This window comes from Cydia strobilella, chromosome 18 (assembly GCF_947568885.1).
Source record: "Cydia strobilella chromosome 18, ilCydStro3.1, whole genome shotgun sequence".
Taxonomy (NCBI): Eukaryota; Metazoa; Arthropoda; class Insecta; order Lepidoptera; family Tortricidae; genus Cydia; species Cydia strobilella.
The window spans coordinates 13,776,848-13,802,773 of NC_086058.1; the positions used below are offsets into that span (position 1 = coordinate 13,776,848).

The 25,926-nt window shown below is 36.2% G+C and overlaps 2 protein-coding genes across 2 annotated transcripts in view; both read left to right on the forward strand.

Annotated features, from left to right (window-relative positions):
* The first annotated feature begins 504 nt into the window (after window positions 1–504).
* Window positions 505–11,134, forward strand: LOC134749598 (nose resistant to fluoxetine protein 6-like). Its single transcript, XM_063684611.1, has 12 exons — window positions 505–847; window positions 1,020–1,159; window positions 3,084–3,402; window positions 3,924–4,026; window positions 4,177–4,264; window positions 4,663–4,829; window positions 6,890–7,069; window positions 7,238–7,417; window positions 7,724–7,874; window positions 8,238–8,418; window positions 10,244–10,386; window positions 10,840–11,134. The coding sequence occupies exons 1-12, from the start codon at window positions 754–756 to the stop codon at window positions 11,002–11,004; spliced, it is 1,911 nt and encodes a 636-aa protein (XP_063540681.1). The 5' UTR covers window positions 505–753; the 3' UTR covers window positions 11,005–11,134.
* Window positions 11,135–11,621: 487 nt separating this feature from the next.
* Window positions 11,622–25,926, forward strand: part of LOC134749608 (E3 ubiquitin-protein ligase Nedd-4) — a 45,669-nt gene continuing 31,364 nt past the window's right edge. Inside the window, exons 1-4 of the mRNA XM_063684627.1 lie at window positions 11,622–11,941; window positions 18,376–18,455; window positions 21,453–21,534; window positions 22,743–22,951. Of these exons, the coding sequence (XP_063540697.1) occupies window positions 11,789–11,941; window positions 18,376–18,455; window positions 21,453–21,534; window positions 22,743–22,951 (524 nt within the window). The 5' untranslated portion in view covers window positions 11,622–11,788. The remainder of the gene's footprint in view (window positions 11,942–18,375; window positions 18,456–21,452; window positions 21,535–22,742; window positions 22,952–25,926) is intronic.

A 25,926-nucleotide genomic window follows, 5' to 3' on the forward strand; every position in this document is an offset into this window, starting at 1 on the left:
TATAACTTTTCTTTCGGTAGGTATAATCAAGTTTTTTTTTAGTATGCTGTATACATTATTAACAGCACTGCAGGCCTCGGAACTGGTATTCAAATACCTATTAATATCGTTCCAAAACCGTTATATTTATTCCTTAATTAAAAACCGGGTTATTGATGGAACGCGAACTAAAAAGTAACGTTCTCTCACCTAATCGGTTAGAAGAGGGAACGGAATTTTATGATTCCCGGGGAACGATAAATACCGGTTACTCTCGGCTTACAGAGACTTCCGGTTAAATTCATTGTCGTACGTGAAAGAGACAGCAATACTTCCTCGTTCTATCTCGCCTCGATTTTTTCAATTTTACTGGTTAGTTTCGTCCCACAAAAACGGAAGGTGAATGAATTTGGAATAAACCGGTATCTGAATAGAACTGATCTTTAACCGGTAACCGCAAACGGAAACGAAATCCTTTACGTTCGCGGGTGAATGAACAAACCGGTTTCCGAGCCCTGCAGCACTGAAAGATTAAGATAGTTAAATAACTAGTCTCTTGACAAATCCTTGACAATTTTGCTAAAACTGATTATTATGGCTATCATGAGGGTTGACTCAGTATTGTGCCGGTGTCCATGTTTACTTGCTAATCGCCGGCGCGGGCGCCGAACGCCTTAGCTTGCTCAAGGATCATAAGTTGAAATTATGTGCTAAAAATATATATAAAGAAATTAAAATCAATCCGTAAATATCTTACTATATAAGACTAAGATCATGGAAATTGGAAATATAATACTATTGTGTGTCTTGGTGTTATGTGCGTGTACTCCAAAAAGTTCGTGTTTAAATTTATCATATAAAATTTCTGGTAAGTTTAATTTAATTTAAGGATAAATTTACATCAATTTTATAATATACAATCAATCAATACAGGTTACGAAAGAAACATAGGCAAATTATTTTAAATAATTTGTTTGTCATGTAATACTTGTAATAGTAATAATTTATAGTTACTTAATATTATTTATATTTATTTTTAGATGAAGATTATTATAAATTACCAGAACTCTTCGCCTTAGAAAACTATGAAAAATGCTTGTCTCAAAAAGATACAGTTTATTGTGTGGGTACTTTTGAATTACAAGCATCACAACCTTCACAAGTCTTCGACAAATTAAAGGTACTTGTCTGTTTTTTTAACTGACTTCAATTTTACAGAAGGAGGAGGTTCTGTATTAGTTTTGTGTACAAATGTTCACCGATCACTCCGAGACCCGTGGTCGGATTTGAATCTTTTTTAGTTCGAAAGGAACTACACATTAATCTGGTGCTGTTCTGATGAACCATCATCAGCTTGCTCATGGATCCCAATCCACTAACGGGACCCCTCAAATTATAAAGGCACATGTACGGGGATTTGAGTGTTTCCATAAGGAACTCCAGTATTTTCCTTCGAAAACCACCAATTTAATGAAGTGGACCTGATGATGATTATTGTTTTGATGATTATGGTGATGATTTATTTAAATGTAGGATGTTCAGCGATTACTCCGTGAACTGATTTGAGCAATTCTTTTTCGTTTGAAAGGAACTACCTGCAAGGTGGTCCCACATTAATCTAGTGCTGTTCTGATGATGGGATCCAATCTTTAAAGGCACATGTATGGTGATTTGGGTGTTTTCTTAAGCAACTCAAGCATTCCCTTTAAATACCAATTTGATGGAGTGGACGTGATGATGATGATTGTTTTGATCAAACTTAAAAGGAAAAAAAGGAACCCTTAATTATAAGTATCACTCGCGATGGTGCGTCTGTCTGTCTGTCTGTCTGTCTGTCGGTCTGTCACAGCCTATTTTCTCAGAAACTACTGGACCAATTAAGTTGAAATTTAGTACATATATGTAAGTGTGACCCAAAGATGGACATGTAACGTAAACAAATGAATTTTAAACATGGGGGCCACTTTTAAATGGGGGTAAATGAGAAAATCAAAAAATACAGTTTTTCAAACTATATCGTGTTACATATCAAGTGAAAGAGCTTATTGTATGTCAAATATTTTTTTATAATTTTAGGATAAACCGTGGAAATTATTCAAGTCAAGGATGACTCACGTTAGACCGGGCCGTGACCGGGCCGTAGCTTCCGGCGCTTACTTTTCTATGACATGACAGGTGATCACGTGATGGTTCCCATAGAAAACGAAGCGCCGGAAGCTCCGGCCCGGTCACGGCCCGGTCTAACGTGAGTCAACCTTCATACGCTTTTAACAATGCCTTATAACTAAAAATGGAAAAAATAAAAACGTTTTACATACAAAAAAAAAGAAAACCGACTTCAAAAAGGATAACATAAAATATTATCTGTTTTTAAATATATGCGTTACCAACTAATATGTTTGAAATAGGTGCCAAGCCTAATAGTAACAATACCGGCCAAAAATAATCAGCTTATGTCTATAAATCACATTACAATCGTACTAATATTATAATCGTGAAAGAAAATTTGTCTGTCTCTTTGTCACCTTTTCACGGCTCAACAACAACCGATTTACGTGAAAAGGTAAAAAGTTAAAGCCACTATAGATGGATGTTTTATATTTTGAAACCAAGTCCTCTGGATAAGGGGCGGAAAATAACTCATTCCCAATCCCATACTTGCGTGCTATGGACAGTTCGAAAATTAGTAATAAATATTGCTCTTTAAAGAACACGACGGCAAACGCATTGGATTTATACTAATGAACCGACAAACATGGTACAGAACTACAGACTGCGTCAAGGTGGTTCGACACTTTCGACAGTGTGTTCTTAGGTACCTACAGAAACTATGTTCATTGCCGTAGCGTAACGCAATCATCGTACTAAAATGGTATGCTTCAAAATTTTGCGTGGCACCGACTTCAAACATATCAGTTGGTAACAATCGGTAACGTGTTATATATATTTTGAAGTCAGTTTTCTTTTTTTGTAAAAAGTTTTTATTTTTGATTTGTGTTGTATTTTCTCCGTATTATTTTGTGTGCTCTGTAGAATTAATGTATTCCTAAAATTACACAAAATATGCATTTAAAATACAGAATAGAAATACGTTTTGTTTTCAGAAACTCACAGAAGATACTATTATAAACTTTAATCATACAAAAATATATAGAGGCATTTGTTTAGGTAGCATCGGAAAATGTGCTATTAATAAAACAGTACCGTTAGAAAAATCCTTTGAAGATTGCATCGACCAGGAGATAAGAAAAGACTTCAGTCTTCGTGCTCATTTATCAGAATTTGATTATTGCAAACATCGAGAGGACAAAAGAAAATTCGATACGTTAGACCGAATCTTTATATTGTATATTTGTATAATAGTACTCTTAAACTTCATTGGCACAACTTATGACGTGTGTCACAAGGATGGAAGGTCAACAGGTGAGTGCATTGAGTTATAAGTGCATTATAAATGTAGGTAATTAGAAAAACCATAAGTTCAAAGATTAAGTTCAGTGACAATAATTGTAGGTCACAGAGGTAAACATCAGTAATTGATTGTTTATTAATTGAGATGTTATCCAAGATCCGGATTAGAGGCTAAGGGTAAAACGAATAAAAAATATGGCAAACAATTTTTTTCTAATACCCTTAAATTTTCTGTTCTCACTTAGTCTCTCTCTCACAAACAACACCCTCTGTAGTTAACAAATCAGTTAGATCAGCTACTTTTTATTAAATAGGCACTTAGTTAGAATGGAAAAAAAACTGACGGAACAATATAGGTATATCCATGTGCTTTTGTTAAGAAAAAAATATTCTAAAATGATTAAGAGCGCAAAAACATGGTTGTTCTCATTTTTTCCGTCAATTTTGATTTCATAACCGCAGCGTAATATTTAATTTATTTATAAGAACCAACCCTAATTTACTTATTTATTTAATTTATTATCTTGTTACAGGGAATTCGTGGATTATGGCGTTTTCTCTACGCAATAATTGGAGAAAGCTAACAGATAATGTAGGAACATCGGGACAGACTTTTCAGTGCTTTCACGGCATGAGGTACCTACATACCTATTAATAACTAGTAGTTACGTTACATATCTTCAATGCTTGATATTCAACAGCAAAATTTTAATATAAAATTAACTTTTGAACAGAAAACGTTTCATAAAACAATTTTGAATCGGTTTAAAAAAATTTTTTTTTCAGGGCTATATTAACAGTATTAGTACACTTTGCACATACAATACTGGCGCTTATTATGGGTTTTATCCCAAATCCAAGATACGTGGAATTGGTAAGTCTTCATTATGCTCGCGTTATTCCTTAATTAATCAATCTAAAACTCTAACCCGTAATTTTATTAAATTTTGACGTAAGGTATCAAGGCTAAGGCCCATTTGGCAAATAGCCATATTGGATTCACGTAACGAAGTTAGTAAAATCTACATATAAGGTAACCTACTTTTATTGTTCTTGAGTGTTATTTGGCTACTAAACACCTTAGCAACTTCGATCATGTAAGGTTTAAATTTACGACATATTATGTTTACAATAGTCTGCTTGTTTAATTTAAAACTAAAATACATCTCATCATTTTATAGTGTAAAATGATTTATGCCATTATAACAAACAAACAATTTTTATTTTATTTATTATTATTATTTTATAACATTAAAATTGATCTACTTTCAGGTACGTGACCGACCTGAGTTTCTAATATTATTCAATGGCACTGTTGTTATTCAAACCTTTATTGTAATCACCAGCTTTTTAAGAACGATGAAAACGTTTTGGCTAGCTGATAACGGAAAACTAAGCTACAGCAGTGTCTTGGAGGCTGTTATCGAAAGGTATATTAGGTGGGTAAAGTAATATTATTATTATTACTTTTTACTTTTCTTTATCTTTTTAGAGCATTTATTTTTCATCTTTTTAGGGCAAAAACTAATTCCTAAAATAATTTTAACAATTACACTTGATTTACTCTAAGAACAAATTAAATTATTTTTCCCCTCACTAGCTCGGAAAGTTGTCTTTTATCCTTTAAAACAAGCGGGGAAAATCGCATTTTATCCACTAGTGGGGAAAGTAATTTGACCTTGGATGGAGCATGTTTAAGTAGCTTGACAGATAACAAAACGTAAAACGCTCATAATAATGATTCGTTTGATATTAATTATCATTAAACAAATGGTTTGAGAATCTAATAAAAAAAAACCAAATTTAGCTTTATTTAATGATTTTATGTCATAAACCTTAAAGTTCCAAAAGAAACGTTTGTTTTTTAATAATGATGTAAATATAATTCTATACGCACAAGTTGAGTCGATGCAATTTCAAAACGCATCATTGACATTTCATACGTCAGAAATGTCAACATTGTCAACAAAATTTTTACTTAAAAACTTCTCAGGTAAAAATACAGAATTTCCAGTTTTTTGTTATAATATCGTAAAAAAATGAGCGATTTCAGTGATGAAGATGATCTAACGCCTGTGGATGTTGCACTTTCCTCGCTATAGTGAGGTGAAAAGTTTTGTGTTACACACGGGTGCAAATGTATTTTACTGCTCGTGTTTCAATTCCACACTCGCGGGTAAAATACAACTTTGCACCCTTGTATAACAAATAACTATTCTATGAAAATATTCTAATTTGTGGTTTTCAAGTAGACACACTACTATTTAAACTATAAACTGAAATAAATATCATATATGAAGGAAAAAATGACCAAAGCCTCCAGTGTCCAGAGCTGGAATCGAACCAGCGTACCCCGTTTACCGGACAGGTGCCTGAACCGCTCGGCTATCCGGCCACGGTGGGATGGGTCGAAATTTCCAAGTATATGACAATTCCCGAAGGCTTGTGGCGCCCCCTGGCCATCTCTAAGGTAGAACAGTATGGTTCGACCTTCTAACTGAATCAACTCAGGTGATTACGGGCTAGCGAATTGATGGTGATTCAGTTAGAAGGTCGAACCATACTGTTCTACCTTAGAGATGGCCAGGGGGCGCCACAAGCCTTCGGGAATTGTCATATACTTGGAAATTTCGACCCATGCCACCGTGGCCGGATAGCCGAGCGGTTCAGGCACCTGTCCGGTAAACGGGGTACGCTGGTTCGATTCCAGCTCTGGACACTGGAGGCTTTGGTCATTTTTTCCTTCGTATATGATATTTATTTCAGTTTATAGTTTAAATAGTAGTGTGTCTACTTGAAAACCACAAATTAGAATATTTTCATAGAAAATAATTTAATTTGTTCTTAGAGTATTAATGGCAGCGCCATCTCTCTTCGCTAGCCCGTAATCACCTGAGTTGATTCAGTTAGAAGGTCGAACCATACTGTTCTACCTTAGAGATGGCCAGGGGGCGCCACAAGCCTTCGGGAATTGTCATATACTTGGAAATTTCGACCCATGCCACCGTGGCCGGATAGCCGAGCGGTTCAGGCACCTGTCCGGTAAACGGGGTACGCTGGTTCGATTCCAGCTCTGGAAACTGGAGGCTTTGGTCATTTTTTCCTTCGTATATGATATTTATTTCAGTTTACACTTGATTTGTTAAAATGCTTATTGATTATTGCAATTGCCCTCCTCGAACAATGGTAAATTTAAGAAAATAAATACCTATTCAGTGACTTACCTATAGATTTGGATTCTAATTTTATTTCTGTTACTGAAAAAAAAATACAATATGTATGGAAACAAATTAAGACAGGTTTTGATTAATATAGATATTTTTTTGGAAACTTAAACGGCAACATGGGTTCAATTTAGCTAACTTAGCGGTTTCACACGTATTTTTAGTCACTCGCTAAGTTAGCTAAGTTAGTATATCGCACGATAGTTTAAATTCGATTATGGGTTCAATTATTTGAATGATTGCTAATATTAATATATTTTATGATTGATTTCCAGAATAAGCCCTTCCTTCATTACCGCGGTTGGTCTATCAGCGACGCTTGTGCCCCACTTAAGTGATGGCCCACTCTGGAAGAAGCATGTAGAAGGTGAAGCAGAGATTTGCCGTACCACTTTTTGGCGTCAATTGTTCCTTGTGCAGAATCTCTATCCACCCAGCTGCCATCCTCAGGCATGGTAAATGGATTGCAGGGGGAAGATCATTTCATTAAGCTACATACAACCATTACATATAACCATACACAACCATACGTAAATACGTATACCATTACATACTACGTATTACATTACGTATTACGTATAACCATTACATATTATTTAGTTTTAATTATTATTCTTCAACAGGTATTTAGCAGTGGATTTTCAAATATATCTTTTAACGACTGTAATTACCATATATATGGTCAGAAGAAAAGATGAAATTCCGAAAATTTTGATGCGTCTACTTATGACATCATTAGCTTTATTATTTTTTATAATTTATTTCCTGGAACTGAAGCCAAGTTTACAAATAATGAAACCAGAGTAAGTAAATACTATGTGTAAATATTTAAGTACCTAAGTAAATAATAATGCCTTCTTAAGTTTAGCTCGTTTGTATTTGTACGTACCTACTTACTTTTAATGGAGATAGAAGAAGTACCTATGTAAGACATGTCGATATGTCTATGGCTTCTGGTACTTTAATTGAAACATTTTATGTCAAACAGGCCACAAAGCGTAAAGTTTAACTCTATCAGTTTTGGTTCCTCAGAATAAGTGCAAAAAGGAAGCAGGTTTATATAATCATTTAGGATATAAAAGTCTCATCAACCAACCTTCTATTTCTAGAAACCTTCTGAATTCCTTCAAGTTCGAAAAGTCTTTTCACCTGCTTTATCAGTCTTTGTGGGGCAACTTACCTTCGGCTATCGTTGGTATACTGACTGCATGTATTTACATGCATGTTAAATCTTCAAAATTGGATCTGAAAAGCAATAAGGTAGGTTTACTACTAAAGGATGACTCACGCTAGACCGGGCCGGGGCCGGGCCGGAGCTTCCGGCGCTTCGTTTTCTATGTGCACTACGTGATCACTGATCAGCCGTCAGCCAGCTCGGCCCGGGCCCGGCCCGGTCTAGCGTAAGTCATCCTTAAGTTGGCAACCATTTTGTTTCGTGTATTAAACAAGTTTTCAGTCGATGTTTAATTTACTACTTCTTAAAATCAGTACCCAATAGAAAGAGTTCGCCATTTCTGATTTATTTTATTTATATTTTGCATTAAAAGAAAACGTTTTTTTTTCTATACCCGTTTGCCCTCTGTTTTGGTCAATAAACACTAACGCCCTCTGTTTATTTTTCAGTTATTCGTCTACGCATTTAAACTGTCAATACCTACAGCTTTTGCATACGCTTTCTTGGGTCTTTTTTTGACGTTTTCTATGACATCACATTTGACCGTGTCGGTTTACGCTACCATGGATAAGCCGACGTATGCTGTCATCATGGCAATCTTTATTTTAGGATGCATCTTTAAGATTGACGGTATAGTATAAAACACGTATAAATTAAATCCTATACCTATTCCTGTACTTAATCTTTTTTAGTTTTGCTCTGGTAAGCTTAGTTTCAATATTGACCGTTTCTTTTGTCCCCTGAATCCGAAATGCCTTAGTATACTGTAATGTAATTTGTCTTAATATTTTCTCTTAATATGCTCCTATCACTTCTCATACCTATTCTTGTTTTAGTACTTATAGGCAAATGATTTGACTACTGACAGAATATGAAGTACTTATATATTACCAAGAAACATACACTAACATAATGGAATACATTAACCTAAAAAAATCTCTAAAAAATTGCAAAATTTGTGATCATATCAGGAGTATCACGACTAACAAGTTCTTAATTGTATCTAGAGTCGAGACTTTACATGACTCGGATTTGTATTTAATAGTGTGTTACGTTACCACTGTTTTAGTAGGCTAGACACGTGCGTAATGCTCACGCAGGTTACATGCCAAAATGGGCTCTGGCCGAGGTTTAGAAAAGGTTAAAATACAGTTCAAGACGCTGTTCATTTAAGATTTGATCTGATACGTAATAGTATAACTTTGGCGCCATTCATTTAATACGTAGGACGATTTTTGGCAGTTTTTGATCACTCCCTCCCTTGTGTAAGAAAAAATAAGACCCCCTCGCCCTGTTTAATATTTATTACGTAAGAATCTAAGGTAATTCTATTTTTTGTTTTTTGTTTCATTTTAAAGTTTTTCTTCGTCATTCATTACATACGATTCTGATCTGTCCAGGGGCGCAATACCCACTCAGAAAGTGGATCTGCCACTGGAATATCTCTGAAACAATGAGTTTTCAAAGTATTACCCTTACTTCGCGCATTTTTGTGATCTAACGCAAGAACTATCTAAACCTCCTCCCACCCCCTTGTACAAAAAATAAGTCATGGTCGAACCCCCTCCCCCTAAATCGTCTTACGTAATAAATGAATGGCACCTTTATGCATAATCATTTTTTATTCAATAACGCATGACTAAATCATTTTTTTTTTCTTTTTGCCAAATTCTGCAGGGCTTATAATTATATCCCTTTTGGGATATAAACCTAATTTACAACGCATTCAGCCAGCTATATTTTTTTAGTTTCCTATTTCGAAATGCAATTTTAAATTCCCCGTTTTGTTAAATATCACAGAATATCAGAAATAAATAAATAGAGTACAGTACAGTCAGTACTATCCTTATTCATAAAACTTTACGGGCCTGATTTAATTAAATTATGTTTTATCCCTTTCTTACAAATACATAAGTAAAAATGACAGATAAAGACAAAAGATTCATAGCTAATTCATGCCAGTATTGCGTTTATGAATAATGCCATAAGTATTTACAACTTTCTGGCTATATATATAAAGTTTTTGCACAACTTTGGGAACAAATCAAATTATTTTATTTAAAAACATTGATTTGTGTTTTTTAAGTACCTAGTCACACTACTGTATATAAATTATAAACTTAAATAGATGTCATATATTAAAGAAAAATCCGGCCCTCACATGACATCTATTTCAATTTAACAGTTTGATTTGATTTCTATTCTACCACACATGAGTAGTTAATAAATATAGACAGAAAGGTATGCATTACCTAAACATTAAATAGGTAATACATATTATAATACACAATAGAGGTTAAGTAGGCTATTACTGAACCGGCGAGCTCCATCTTAGGCCCTGTCTTCACGTTCCATCAGGTGTGACTAGGGCCAATCGCCGATCAGTTTATAATAATTTAAAAAAAAACATATACGGGAGACGAAGTGAGAAAAATGTATATATTTTCATTTTCAGATATATGCCGCAGCGTTATAGAATGGTCAGGATGGGTAGTATTAAGTCGACTATCTCTTTCTGCTCTTCTAATGCATCTTATAGTAAATATGGTCTTGGTAGCAAACAGACTGTATCCTCTTAATGCATCTGTAGCAAATGTAGTAAGTATTTACATTGAGATATTCCTGTGTAAATACAAAGAAAAAATGAAGATGTTTTGTGAAATAAAAAATGAATTAAATACAGTTGCCATCTGATATATCAGAGCGGCCGAAGTTCATGCATGCACTTTAACGTCTTGATAATAGAGGCTTTGTGCAGATATTTATGAACACCTTGGCCTGTCCAATATATCTGATGTTGACTGTACAACGTTAGTATTAAACTATTATACCAACGAATTTAAACTGTTGTGAGACATACTAACATTAAATAATTTTACGGTCGCATGTCGCGCGAGTTACTAAAAACAAATCGTAAAATTATTAAATATTACCCCACCGTAAAAAATGAGTAAAATTGAAATTTATTAACTTATTTATTTCTAATTTCATTTAAAAAAAAGTTATTCTATAAATTGTATTATATGTACAATTTTTATATATTTTTTCCAGATGGCGGACGGAATTAGCGTGTCAGTCCTAACCTTCTTATTTTCTGTGCCGTTATGTCTGATGGTAGAATACCCATTCATACATATATATAAAAAGGCTACGGAACAAAATAAATCTCCAGCCGTAGTCGTAGCCAATAGCAGCAGTAAAACAAAAGACAATTAAATTGATGACGAACTCTTAAAACGACATGGGGTAATTATATGGCCAGGGAACACATTGTTAAAAATTGGATACTTAATTTATTCTTTTGTATTGAGTTATGGAGTATTTTTATTAAAATACATTAATACTTTGTTTTATTTTATTTAAAAAAAACACAATGTTCTCTGTACACGTTGGCACGTTGGCTTATGTTTTTAATTACAGGAATATTTATTTTACTAAAATAAGGTAGGTATTAGATTAGGTATCAGGTATCCCATTGAAAAACTGTAAATGCATTCCTGATGATACAGAAAAGATTTTATCTTATTTCATCTTAATCTACCCAATGTATATAAATGAGGATAGTGCACCGTTACAAATACAGATAACAATTTTCTGCTGTAATGGGCCTCACCTAGTCACCAAAAAAATCTTTTCTTTTCATCTTCAATCACCTATAACACGTAAACAATTGCTGCAATATGTGTACATCGCTTATCAAGGGAGAATATAATCTTTTGTTAAAAAAATAGAGTTCAAAATTGATTAAAAAGTATGGTACGTAGAATACAGTTTTATCACTGCAATGCTAATTGTAAACGCTGACTTCTTTTATCGCGCCCATTTCTTGCCCTGATAAGATATGAGCAGTCATATGGCTCACTACGTCCTTAGTGTCTTACTTGCTATTTATTATAGGAAATCCATTGTTTTAATTGAAAATAGTTTTCCTAGTGCTTTAAAGTAATGGTGCAGTGCTTCGGTGTGAGTTTGTGGGATGTATTAAAATTTGATATGCAAAATGAGTGATATGGCTGGAGTTATGCATGCTGCAAGGTTCATGGAGATGGCTGCGAGTGGGGAGGCACCCCGCAGCCGCTCCTCATCCTGGTCCTCATGGCGACGGCCTAGCCGGCTGCCTTCGCCGGAACCACGGTTATCCTTGCAGTATCAGGTAGCGTAAACTTAAGTAGTTGACTTGCTTGAGCCATTAATGTCAGTGAAACGGTAAACATATAATAAATACATAATTATATAGTAGCCTATAATCCATTAGATGACTACTTGAGCGACAGTTTTCTTTAATATTTTCAACTAAGTGCTCAGATAAATAATTGGCATGACTTGTTGCTACTTGCTACTGATTGTGTGAAGACATATCCGTTTTAATCATAATTAATACACTGATCACAACAATTGTCAACCGTGATTGACATTTACTTGATAGCGAACAGACCTAAAGTTAATATGTATTATAATAATAATAAAAATTTAGCCTAAATACGTCCCACTGCTGGGCACAGGCCTATAGTCCCCACGCTAGGCCAAAGCGGGTTGGGGACTTCACATACACCTTCGAATTTCTTCGCAGATGTATGCAGAAACAAAAACAAAGTTTAGGTGGTTTCAATTCGTAGTATAAATCAAAAGTAATTACTGCTAAATTAAAGCCTATTTGACGCGACATTGATGTCACTCTAAGTACGTAGTGATTAACCGTGACGTTGTACGAGTGCGGAATATTCATAGTCTAATTAATTACCCACCAAGATTATCTAGTGTGGAGATATAATGTCTTGCCCATACAACCTTTAGCTATGCAAATAATTTTCCCGAAAATAAAAACTCTAAATTGAAAATTGTGTCACGTTATCTAATGGCCTGATTTATGATTATGAATATTTAAGAATTAGTTGCTAACGTGAATAATATTTAAACTATTTATTTAAAACTTCATGTGACCTAACGCAAAGAATATATTAGGTACCAGGACCAGCCTAACTTAGAGACAAGAAAAGGTGGAAAATATTCATTTTGAACCATTTGAAAAACTGTGTTTTTGAAATATCAACCTATTTATTGATTTAAAAGATAATTATTGTATAGCAAGTTGCATACATAGGTACTTCGCTCACTCCTAGGTGTTACAAGTTACAAGTCTGTGGCAGTGCAGTGTTGGCCGGACCATCTAACAATTAAAGATTGAAATAAAACAGTTTGAATTCCGCTAGGCACTGCCAGGGTAGTTTATTTAACTTCCGCTCTTAAAACTTAAAACGAAGTTAAGAAAATACAATAAGCATATCTTTGTCCACTGGATTCTTGATCCACTGGATTGTCAATTGAAAACTGGTAATGGTAATAATAGTAAAAATAAATAAAATACTTAACTTAATTTTCTATATCATAATAAGTCGCTTACAAACACCATATCAAAACATAAACAAATTTAACAAAAAAAAATGAAATCTTAATAAAGAAACTTCAGTCTTCAGACAAAGTTACAAGAGCGCCATCTAGTGAATTTTTGGTGTATCACATATTCTTTATACAGAAACGCACTCAAATCAGTTTATTTGTTTGGAAGCCAAGATTCAAGTCATACGGAATCTATTTGCTTTGCGGTATAGCTTTTTTTATATGTATATATAGACATCACTAAAACTGGATTATGTTTTATCATAATCGAAAATTTTCGTTTAACGGAACGTTATGCGTAAAAAAAAATACAGTGACAAAATATTCTGTCATTCGGTTGTCAGAAAGAGTGAATAATTTTCTCAATTTTTTAGTTTTTTGTTTGTATTTTTACATGATTCTGTTGGGAATTATTGCAGTTTTGATGTTTAGATCTTAGATTTGATAATTGATAACTAATTTCATATGTTATTAACGTGTGAACTGAGTTGTGAGGAGTTGCCGATCAAACGACGTGTCATAAAACAGATTGCTTCCAACCTTATGACTTACAAGGAATGTGGACTATTTCTCATTTCGTTTGAAAATTAGTTTATTTTCACATGGGTGATGGCTTGGCAGTCGGACACGCGTGTAAGTAGCATATAAAAGTATTCCCTCGAAAAATCAAAACGGTAAACATGATGACTCAAATTTTGTGACCAATTTACTTGTTGTAAACACGTTTCTTCGATCAATCGCTATTTCTGCGTTTACAAAATATATTTGTAACATATGAAAATATAGTTTAACAGTACGTTATCGTAAATAACTATGTTTTTATGAAAATCAGCTGGGAAATTTTCTATTTCAGCTGTTTTGATCTTTTAAGTGTATGTAGGTGTAGGCGGTAGGTAGATAAGCCATTTAATAGGATTTAACTTTGGCATTTTTGCTACAGAATCGCTGCTCTATATATATTTAAGGCAGGTCACACAATTACTTCAGATCTTTAAGTATTAGAGCACAGTAAATAATATATATTTTATTATTTACTAACAAAGGAGTGACCTTGGTGAATTCATGTTATCATTGGATTTGCAAGAAACCGACATGATTTGTGTTTAAACAACTGTGAACTTGAAGGCTAAAATAGCTGTTGTTAATATTTGAAAAATAAAAGCTCTACATTTGAACAAACAGTAATGTTTCTATATCCTAGACATTAAATTGATAGTAAGATATGTCAAACTCCATAAATTTTGCTATCTAAAGCAAAGGGGGTGCCGACACTTAGAATTTTTTTCATCGGAGTGATGTTATTATGACACCTATTTTTTATTATGTTATCGTAGAGAATACGCTAAAATAAGCATGTTTTGTTGGAAAAACTTTTCTCTAAAATCAATAATGGCCGAGATATTTGACCCGCAAGTTGAAACCACTACTTGACAAATTAAAATCAATCATTTGGAACAGTAAATTTAAATAACAGAGACAAGATAGGTGCGACGACGAGCGAAGCGAGGAGGAGTGTGTTAGGTTGACCGCCATGATCGCGATCAAACAGAGCTGTTATTGTACCTACTAAAAAAATTCTAAGACTTTTTTTTTGCACCCCCTTTGCTTTAGGCCAACCGAATAGTAAGTAAGTAAGTAAATATTCTTTATTGCACCAAAATTATACATTTTACATACATGTAAAACTACAAAGAAATATTTAAAGAAAAAATAGAACCAGGTAACAACAGGCGGTCTTATCGCTAAAAAGCGATCTCTTCCAGACAACCTTTGGGTAGCAGGAAATGTAGAACTCATACAAAAGTCAACAGGTAGTGCAAAGAGAAATAGTGTTGTTGTATTGTAATAAAATAAATAAATAAATAGTGTTGTTATATCATACAAGTCTTACAAACAAATGTGACATGTTCAACCAAAAGCTACATTGCCGCTTGTCGATAAGGTTGATTTCTATATGGAAATAGCGCCTTACTGACAAGCGGCAATAAGTACCCTATTGGTTGAAAATGGCACAAATATCTTTAAACTGTTGATTATTTCACAGGAATCTAATGACTAGAAAATTGTGGTATTTTCTATAAAAAGGGACCTTATTTTAATAACAAAACTTCCGTGAGACACAGACATATTAAATATATTAATAACGGATCACTCACGTGTTTTAAGGGACCTTATTGTCGATGGCGCTTACGCCATTATAAACGATGCTCCAATATAAATACAATGCCGCGCGACGCTGTGCGGCGTAAGCGCCATCGACAATAAGGTCCCTTTTCATAGAAAATGCCCCAATTAGAGTCTGTCAAGCCATTTCCGTCAGTAAAAAGTGGCAAATTTAAAAAATGTAGGCGCAAAGGATAATCATCACATAGAAAATTTGAATTTCATTCCTTTTTCTACTGACAAACTTGTTTTACCGGCTATAATAATAATATAGGTACTATGTAATACTATATAATAATAATAATATAGGTAATATAGGTATAGGTAGGTACGCAGGTAATATAGGTACTGTTTGTACCTAATAACTTGATCACTATTATTAGTAAATCACTATTATTAATTATTTATTATTGACGTGTAAATTGGTTTTATAAATAAATTATTATTATTATGATTATGTGACGTTTTTAATCAAAAGGTACCACATTGTCGCTTACCATCATCATCTTCCTCGCGTTATCCCGGCATTTTGCCACGGCTCATGGGAGCCTGGGGTCCGCTTGACAACTAATCCTAAAAATTGACGTAGGCACTAGTTTTTACGAAAGCGATTGCCATCTGACCTTCCAACCCAGAGGGGGAAACTAGGCCTTGTTAGGATTAGTCCGGTTTCCTCACGATGTTTTCCTTCACCGAAAAGCGACTGGTATAAATATCAAATGATATTTCGTACATAAGTTCCGAAAAACTCATTGGTACGAGCCGGGGGTTTGAACCAGTGACCTCCGGATTGAAAGTCGCACTCTCTTACCGCTAGGCCACCAGCGCTGCACATTGTCGCTTACCATGAGGACGAAAATTGCTTGTACCTTTAAACGAAATACCTGTCAGAGCGTCCTTATGGCAAGCAACAACGTGGTACCTTTTGCTTGAAAACATAGGATATAGTAAATTAATAAAACATAAAATTTTAGAATATATACTAACACAAGCTAAAAGGAATAGCTTCCTACAGATAAATTTTAATATTTCACAGTGGTTGTAAATCAAATTTTCGTAAATATAGAGAAAAATCATGACCAATCATGATTTTGCACTATTTTATAATCAACAAAAACTGATTATTTATTTATTTTGTTTTAAAATTTAATTCAGGCAACAAGGCTCATATTACATATACCTTATAGACTAACATATATGTAAATTTCATAATCTTAAAAACTAAACACTATTTTGGCGATAGAACGGTGTGGCTCCGTTGAATCGGATTCGGCAGTTTGCCCTGGAACCTCCGAAACACGACACCCTTCGGCCATAAGGAGCCATTGGATTACAAGGAGTTCATTGTGACAGCATAATGTCTGTTTCTCACACTAACAAATTGTTTTTGACGTTATATATTATATAAAGAAAGAAAAAAAAACCGGCCAAGTGCGAGTCGGACTCGCGCACCGAGGGTTCCGTACTTTTTAGTATTTGTTGTTATAGCGGCAACAGAAATACATCATCTGTGAAAATTTCAACTGTCTAGCTATCACGGTTCATTAGATACAGCCTGGTGACAGATGGACAGACGGACAGCGGAGTCTTAGTAATAGGGTCCCGTTTTTACCCTTTGGGTACGGAACCCTAAAAATATATAAAGGGTTAAGGGGAAAGGGGAAATGTAAAGGGTTCAAAACGTCGGGATGTATTATAAATTCAATATACGCGATATAATCAGTTTTATTTCATGAGTACCCCTTACTAGCCGCCCCTTTCTCAAGTTTCTCAGCATTGATCTTGCTTGCTGCCGCCCTAGGCCTGGGCTTACTTGACCTTAGGGCAACTCCGCCACTGGATGTTAACCCTTCATCAGGCAAACTACCGCAGGGGGAATGTCTATTTGAAATGTATTCACACTTTTCCACATTGTTGTTTGGAGTCATAAAAAATAAAGAACCCTCGTACCTACATGACAAGCTTAACTTCTCGCAGCGCGCCATAAGACACGCATCACGACTCACTTTTCCTCCACACCGCACGGTTGCCTTCCTTGGCAGCTTTCGTTTCGCTGCCACCAAGTGTTGGAATGATTTGCCACCACCAGTACGTAATTCGAAAACCGTGTCCACCTTTAAAATTCACTTCCGTAAATTCATACTGGCTAAGCAAAAATGCAACACTTAGGCAACCGTGCACACTCAGTCACTCACACACAAATCGCATAGACACTTACATACATACATACACACGAACATTCATAAGACTTAGGTATAGGCTAATTTTAATTAAGTAATTTGATTGTTATTTGTATTTAAGCTTTCCCTTATTTATTTTTTTACATTGTGTTTACTAGTCCATCTACTGGGCCTTACTGAAAATCAGCGTCGCGGAGTGTGCCATGTTGGCTCACACCGTGACACCAAGCTGAGTAAGGACCATTTAGCGCAACCTCATTCTGTTTAATTATTTCTAGTTTTAGTCTTGTTATGTTGTGCTAATAAATGCTTTTTCTTTCTTCTTTCTTTCTTTCTTTCTATTTGATTGACACAAAGTTAAAATTCAAACACCTAAAAACAATGTTCGGAATGGATAAAGAGTAGGGATGTAACGGGTGTGGTTTTATCGCAACCGAAAGCGGAACCAGATGTTTTAAATCCATACTAATATTATAAATGCGAAAGTCTGTCTGTGTGTTCCCTCTTCACGCTTAATCCGCTGAATCGATTTAGATGAAATTTGGCATAGAGATAGGTTGAGTCCCTGAGAAGGACATAGGATAGTTTTTATCCCGAAAATCATCCCTTAAGAAAGTAAAAAGCGCGGTGGAATTGAGATAATTAATGAAGTGCCTGCTAATTTGTGTGCATAATATGCTCAAGTTGAATGATTGCTATGAGAATTTTTCCAGGCGCTATACTTACTTTAGCTGCTGTTACTAAGTCCACGCAGACGAAGTCGCGGGCAAAAGCTAGTTATGTATATACCCTGTTCGTAATTTCTTAGATATGTAAATGTGTATCGATTGTTACGTCAACGTTTCAGACTGATGAAAACAGCTTCTTGCTTCGCTTGCGGATCATAGGAGCGTATTCATTAGCCAAGAAGGACATCTTCGGTGCCAGGTGAGCTTTTAATTATATATCACTCAGTTATCATAAGAAACGAGCAATGCGACGAAATATTCAGACGTAAATTGAGAAACCTTTTGTTGGAAACCCTCTGTACTCAGTAAATGAGTTCATGGAAATGACATTTTGGTTCAGAAATTGTTTTATTATTATTGTTTCTATATTGACATTGTATTCTTTATCATAAAGACGATCCTTATTGGGAGATAATACTATTTCATTGTTTTTTATATTTTTTATATTATTGTGTGTTGACGATTCTTATTGGGAAATATTATTTGTATTATTTTATACCTATTCTATTAATATGACTCTGTAACCACTGTTCCCATTTGGGATTAATTGATTTTTTTATTTCTTCTTCTTCTTCCTAGCGTTATCCCGGCATTTTGCCATGGCTCATGGGAGCCTGTATGGGGTCCGCTTGACAACTTATCCTAAGAATTGACGTAGGCACTAGTTTTTACGAAAGCGACTGCCATCTGACCACATCTGATACAGTATGGGGTTCTTCAAAAAAGGAGTGTACAGGTTTTTAAAGGGTCGGCAACGCGCGTGTAATATCTCTGGTGTTGCAGGCGTTCATAGGCTACGGTAACTGCTTACCATCAGGCGGGCCGTATGCTTGATTGCCACCGACGTGGTATAAAAAAAAAAAAAAAACCTTCCAACCCAGAGGGGGAACTAGGCCTTGTTAGGATTAGTCCGGTTTCCTCACGATGTTTTCCTTCACCGAAAAGCACCTGGTAAATATCAAATGATATTTCGTACATAAGTTCCGAAAAAACTCATTGGTACGTGCCGAGGTTTGAACCCGCGACCTCCGGATTGAAAGTCGCACGCTCTTACCGCTAGGCCACCAGCGCTTCTTTGTTTACTCTGACTCTTTTACTCTGACTTTTTTATTTATTGTTTCTATTTTTATTGTTCTTGTGTGTTGTGTTTTTATTGTTTAGTGTAAGTTTTGACATTGTAAATTTACTTATATTTTGGATTTGTAAGTATTTATCTGCTTACTCTTATTGTAATTGTGTTGACAATCCTTATTGGAGCTATAATTTTATTTTCATTAGTATTGTTATTATTTTCATTTTTATTTTGAGGATCATGATAGAAATTCTTATATTTTTGACATTAATGCAAACTTATAATGTAATTTTCTTTCATGAAATAAATCATCTAATCTAATCTATTTACGAAAAACTATAATAAGGGACCTTTAATAAGGTAGTTATTAGTTTTCACGGGCCTTTCCCATTGATATACACCTACAGGATGTAACGTCTTGTATTGTATTGTATTGTATTGTAGTTCGGGCGATTTTCCGCAACTCGACGACTGGCGCCTATTTTGCGTGACATGGGGGTGGGCTAGTCCTGCCAGCCCAGCTCCTCGAGGAAACCTATCAAACCTTTGATGTTGAGTAGGACCTCGGGGAGGTCTCTCGGGGATCCGAGATGTTTTGCCCTGTATGGGGCCACTCCGCTGCACTCCAGCACCACGTGAGAGGCTGTTTCTTCTGTCTCCATGCATCCTCTGCATAGGGGACTGTCTGTGACACCTGTTATAAAAAGATGTTTGTTAAATAGTCCATGACCTGTTATGACACTGGTCACCATGCTCAGTCGGGTCTTTCCTAATTGAAGGAGCACCCTTGTGAGCTTTCCGCTGATGCCAGGCATGGCTTGTTTGGCCTGTCTGCATCCAGTCTGGTTTAGCCAATGTTCTGTGTGATTTGAACGTCTTTCCACCGAGGTGTAGATGAGAGATGAACAGACATAAGAGGAGACGTACAGGAATCAACTAGTAGTAGAATATATTAGAAAAGAGTAGAATCCAGCTGAGAGGAGAAGTAAACCAATACACACTACATACTACATAATACTTTTTGAAAGAATCAAGTAGCATAAGTTTGGCTAGTAGGTACTTCTTCTTTCGTCTTCTTTGGGCTTTGTGTCTTAGTGAATCAGTGTATCAGTGAATGTCAACCGGAGGAAAAGGCTTAAAACATTATTATTTATCTCTAAGAACGATGATAACTCATAATGTGACTCACAACTGCATTACAATGCTCGGCGAAGCGTTCACGGGGCTACCCCTATAATCAAGTGTTTTGGTGTTGTAGGCACTCGCTTGCTATCTGAGCGAATAAGGTGCTCATAAATATCTGTACACGCCGCTATAGCCAAGGCGTTACAGAGCGTGTTCAGATATTTTTGAGCACCACGGCCGATATATCTGATGGCGAGTGTACCTACGCAGCCTATATTTCCAAAAATCTTTAGTGGAAGACGATAAACTGCTATAATTTTTGTACGCCTCCGAAAGTCGTGACCTGTCACCCTGTCGCCTACATTGCATTAGATATTGCGTATGTACCCAGTCTGCTCTGATTGAGCATATGACGCATGCCCAAATTTAGCTTGATTGGAACTCTCGACCACCCGATACAGTACCGTTTAATATGAGATGGTTTCCCGCGTAATACGCAATTCAAAACTAGTCCTTGTAATTTGTTTTCACTCTCTTTTTAGGGTTCCGTACCCAAAGGGTAAAAACGGGACCCTATTACTAAAACTCCGCTGTCCGTCTGTCTGTCACCAGGCTGTATCTCATGAACCGTGATAGCTAGACAGTTGAAATTTTCACAGATGATGTATTTCTGTTGCCGCTATAACAACAAATACTAAAAAAGTACGGAACCCCCGGTGCGCGAGTCCGACTCGCACTTGGCCGGTTTTTATTACGATTAACCCGCTTACGGCATGGTCTCTCAATATCTGATGGCCACTGTACCTATATGTATAGTGGACTGAAAATGGAGTTGAAAGTTTTTGACGACGTTTTCAATCAAAAGGTACCGCATTGTCGCTAGTCGATAAGGTTGATTTCAAATTGAAGCTATATGGAAATAGCGCCTTATTGACAACAGACAATAAGTACCCTTTTGGTTGAGAATGGCACATATTTTGATTGTCTGTTTGTTCGCAGCGACCCGTATGTTCGCGTGGAGCTACAGAAGGTGGACGGTGACGTCACCATAGAGACGTTTCTCACAAAGACCAAGAAAAAGGTACGTTTATCTTCAAATAACAAGTATTATTAATGTTATGATTTTCTATATAATATTTATAATCACTACATACTATAAATCAAAGTCGCTTTCCGCTGTCTGTCTGTCCCTATGTATGCTTAGATCTTTAAAACTACGCAACGGATTTTGATGCGGTTTTCACCTATCTTCTTCTTCCTAGCCTTATATCCCATTTACTTGGGGTCGGCTCTCCTTATACGGCGTCGCCAGGAGCGTCTGTCCTGGGTCGTCTCTGGTGGTAATCTTTTTTCTTTAAGGTTCTTTCTTTTTTTGCGGTTTTCACCTATCAATAGAGTAATTCTTGAGGAAGGTTTTAATTAGTGTATAATTTGTAAAGGTTTTGTGTTACCCGTGCGAAGCCGGGGCGGGTCGCTAGTTATTTATATTTGATAGAGCTGGTCTGATGATGGAGCCGTTTTTTAGGGTTCCGTACTCAAAGGGTAAAAACGGGACCCTATTACTAAGACTCCGCTGTTTGTCTGTCTGTCTGTCCGTCTGTTACCAGGCTGTATCTCACGAACCGTGATAGCTAGACAGTTGAAATTTTCACAGATGATGTATTTCTGTTGCCGCTATAACAACAAATACTAAAAACAGAATAAAATAAATATTTAAGTGGGGCTCCCATACAACAAACGTGATTTTTTTGGCCGTTTTTTTGCGTAATGGATCGGTACTTCGCGGTACCCTTCGTGCGCGAGCCCGACTCACACTTTGCCGGTTTCTATGATTCTGGAACATTTGCAGCCGATTTTTTTACTAGTTTTGATCTACTTTTCCACACATATTTATTTAATTTTTTAGGGTTCCGTACCCAAAGGGTAAAAACGGGACCCTATTACTAAGACTCCGCTGTCCGTCTGTGCGTCTGTCCGTCTGTCTGTCACCAGGCTGTATCTCATGAACCGTGATAGCTAGACAGTTGAAATTTTCACAGATGATGTATTTCTTTTGCCGCTATATCAACAAATACAAAAAAGTACGGAACCCTCGGTGCGCGAGTCCGACTCGCACTTGGCCGGTTTTTTTTTACTTTACTTCCACAGTCACCGAACCCGTTGTCTAAACAGCAATGCATAAATCGTGTGACGCAAATGCCTGTGATGATGATGATCTACTTTCACTTATCTGTAAGTTTAATTTCGCCTTCACGATCTTACCCTGGTCACTCCAATCTCAAATTCCAGACACTAAATCCAGTATGGAACCAAGAATTCGTGTTCCGCGTGAAGCCCGAAGAGCACAAGCTCCTTATCCAGGTGTTCGACGAGAACCGTCTGACCCGCGACGACTTCCTCGGCATGGTGGAGGTGCCGCTGGCTGGCGCGCCGGCGGAGACGGCCGCCGCGCCCAGGCCGCCCCCGGTCAAGTACGCGCTCCGACCGCGCAGGTCCGTGTAAGTATATGTGGCATGGCTATTTTTTTTAATTTTTTTTTGGTGAGATTATTCAGACAACCACCACCCTCTGTCAAATAAGCACTGCCCGGTCAATGAGGGCTACCGCGTTTAATTTCAAAATATTTAGATTAGTACGGTTTCACTCACTATTATTTTTAGTCGCTTTTGGCGACATGTTTCGGATTCTTCGGGAATCCTTACTCAGGCAGGCGTTTAATTTTGCCGCTAGGCGCGCTAGTGTAGATGGAGGTCTTCCTAGGCTGGCGTCCACTAGACTCACCGAGGCGAATCGAATCGAATCGCAATAATTCGCCTCCTATATTTTCTAATGCAACTGCGTCCATTGACGGGCGCGCCGCGGCTCTTCGTCAAAAGCGACTAAAAATAATAGTGAGTGAAACCGTAGTGATCTAAATATTTTGAAATATGTCTCACGATGGTTTAATTTCGATTAGTGGTTTTATTTTTGTGATTTAATTTTTTTAAGTTGTTTGTTGCACTTTACCAGAGCTTTTATATACATTATTCAAATAGGTACCTAGCTACTTACTGAACTGTGGTAGTTTTGTGTGTGTTATATTTTAAAATGTGTTATATGTGCGTTAGTAAAACTGCCCTAAATGTTCTTAAGAGTCCCCGGCAAGATCGTCCGAATTTCACCTTCCCATACAAACGCATTTGCGTTCTCATTTTAAAACTACGCGTTGGATTGTAATGAAACTTTGCACATACAATGACATGAGGTCTATCTAAGTCTGTAATTAGTTTATATAGCTCCAGTTTATAAAACAAACGAAATAGAGCAAAAACTAGTTTTGTATGTAAAACTTAAATTCGCTGTATTTTTTTTAACTATGGTATCTGAATATTTGAAGCTACATAAACTAATTACAGGACTAGATATACCTTATCTTATTGTAAGTACAAAGTTTCAGAGCAATCTAGCCAGTCGTTTTATAATGAGAGCGTAACTAACTACGTTTGTATGGAGAACCAAGCTTGCCGGGACTTGGATGTATTGTTGTTGTTGTCAATGTGTATATCAATGTTTTTACCTTAAGGCGGTTCCCTGAGCCAGAAGGCGAAAAATCTCCTTATATGATCATGTTTTTCTAAGAGGCGTTGTTATTCGTAGACGTGGAAAAAATATATGTAGTTCTTGACTATATTATCTTTAACAACATAGCTTCCGATACACGAATTATTTATTATTTATTTATTTATTTAAACTTTATTGCACAAATTTACACAAAAAGAGTACAAATGGTGGACGTAACGCCTTGAGGCATTCTCTGAGGTCTTATTATGACACTTCGCTCGATACAATTAATTCCCAAAGTAACCTCTAACTCGGACTTTTAATCCTACTTTACTCGGTAATTTATTATGTGACACTATAAACAAAAAAATAAGAAAAAACAATCTTAACTTAAATAGTAATTTCATAGCTTTCGAATTTCGATATTGTAAGGTAACGTTTTTAAAATAAATAAAAATCGACAAAATTCGATCAAAATTGACACTCGGCGCGCATGATCTTTCCCGTTCTTTCTTGCGAAATGTGACAGTGACAGCGGCAAACCGATGGAACGGCCTTAATCAATAGTCATGGTAAGGATTAACCTAATCTGGTAAACTGTGGAAAAATAATAATAATTCAGTTACTATACGTCCCACTGCTGGGCACAGGCATCCTCTCATGCCAGAGAGCTTGGTCATAGTTCCCACGCTCGTCCAATGCAGCTTGGGGACTTCACATACCTTTAAATTTCTTCGTGGATATACGCAGGTTTCCTAATAAAGTTTTTCCTTAACCGAAAAGCCAGTGGTAAATATCTAATATGATATTCCGTACGTAAGTTTCGATAAACTCATTGGTACGAGCCAGGATTTGAACCCGGTGACCTCCGGACTGAAAGGCTCGGCCACCACCGCTTTTTATATACATACATACATACATATAATCACGCCTATTTCTCGGAGGGGTAGGCAGAGGCCACGGATTTCCACTTGCTACGATCCTGACATACCTCTTTCGCTTCCTTCACTTTCATAACATTCCTCATACACGCTCGCCGGTTTAGGGTGGTCTTGACCTGGCCTTTCTTCAGGATTTCCCCTATCTGATCAGAGAAAGTCCGCCGAGGTCTGCCCCTTCCAACTCCCGTTTCTACCTCTCCCTTATACACTCTCTTTGTTAGCCTTCTTTCATTCATTCTTTCCACGTGTCCAAACCATTTCAACATACCTTTCTCAATTTTTGTCACTACATCTTCGTTCAATCCACACTTTTCCCTTATGACACTTTTACCTATCACCGGAAATTAAAACACTTTTTTTATTACAAATATATTGAACGTACGTTTGGTGACGTGAAGCTGCTGATAAAGATCATAACGGAACTCGTTTTTAGGGTTCCGTACCTAAAGGGTAAAAACGGGACCCTATTACTAAGACTCCGCTGTCTGTCTTTCCGTCTGTCACCAGGCTGTATCTCATGAACCGTGATAGCTAGACAGTTGAAATTTTCACAGATGATGTATTTCTGTTGCCGCTATAACAACAAATACTAAAAACAGATTCAAATAAATATTTAAGTTGGGCTCCCATACTAGAAACGTGATTTTTTTGCCGTTTTTTGCGTAATGGTACGGAATTGTTCGTGCGCGAGTCCGACTCGCACTTGGCCGGTTTTTTTTATTACAAATACATATATTGAACATACTTGTAATGACGTGAAACTGGTGATGAAGATCAGAACGGAACTCGTCAACGAATTCACGTTTGACGGTTCTTTGTCTTTGTTAAGATTGTTAGGTAATAGTAAAAGTAATTGTGGTAATGAATAGCATGAATGATCATTTACAGAACTTTATATTTTGTGAATTGCGTTTTTTCAAAGATTTTTCTCGTTACAAATAATTAGCCTCATGCATGAAGTTTATATTTGAACGAAATATGTTTTATTCGGA

Coding starts and splice junctions, on each gene's coding strand:
- LOC134749598 (XM_063684611.1), top strand. CDS start 754: ATGGAAATTGGAAATATAATACTATTGTGTGTCTTGGTGTTATGTGCG. Junction 848..1,019: donor TTTATCATATAAAATTTCTG/GTAAGTTTAATT, acceptor ATTTATTTTTAG/ATGAAGATTATTATAAATTA. Junction 7,070..7,237: donor AGCTGCCATCCTCAGGCATG/GTAAATGGATTG, acceptor ATTCTTCAACAG/GTATTTAGCAGTGGATTTTC.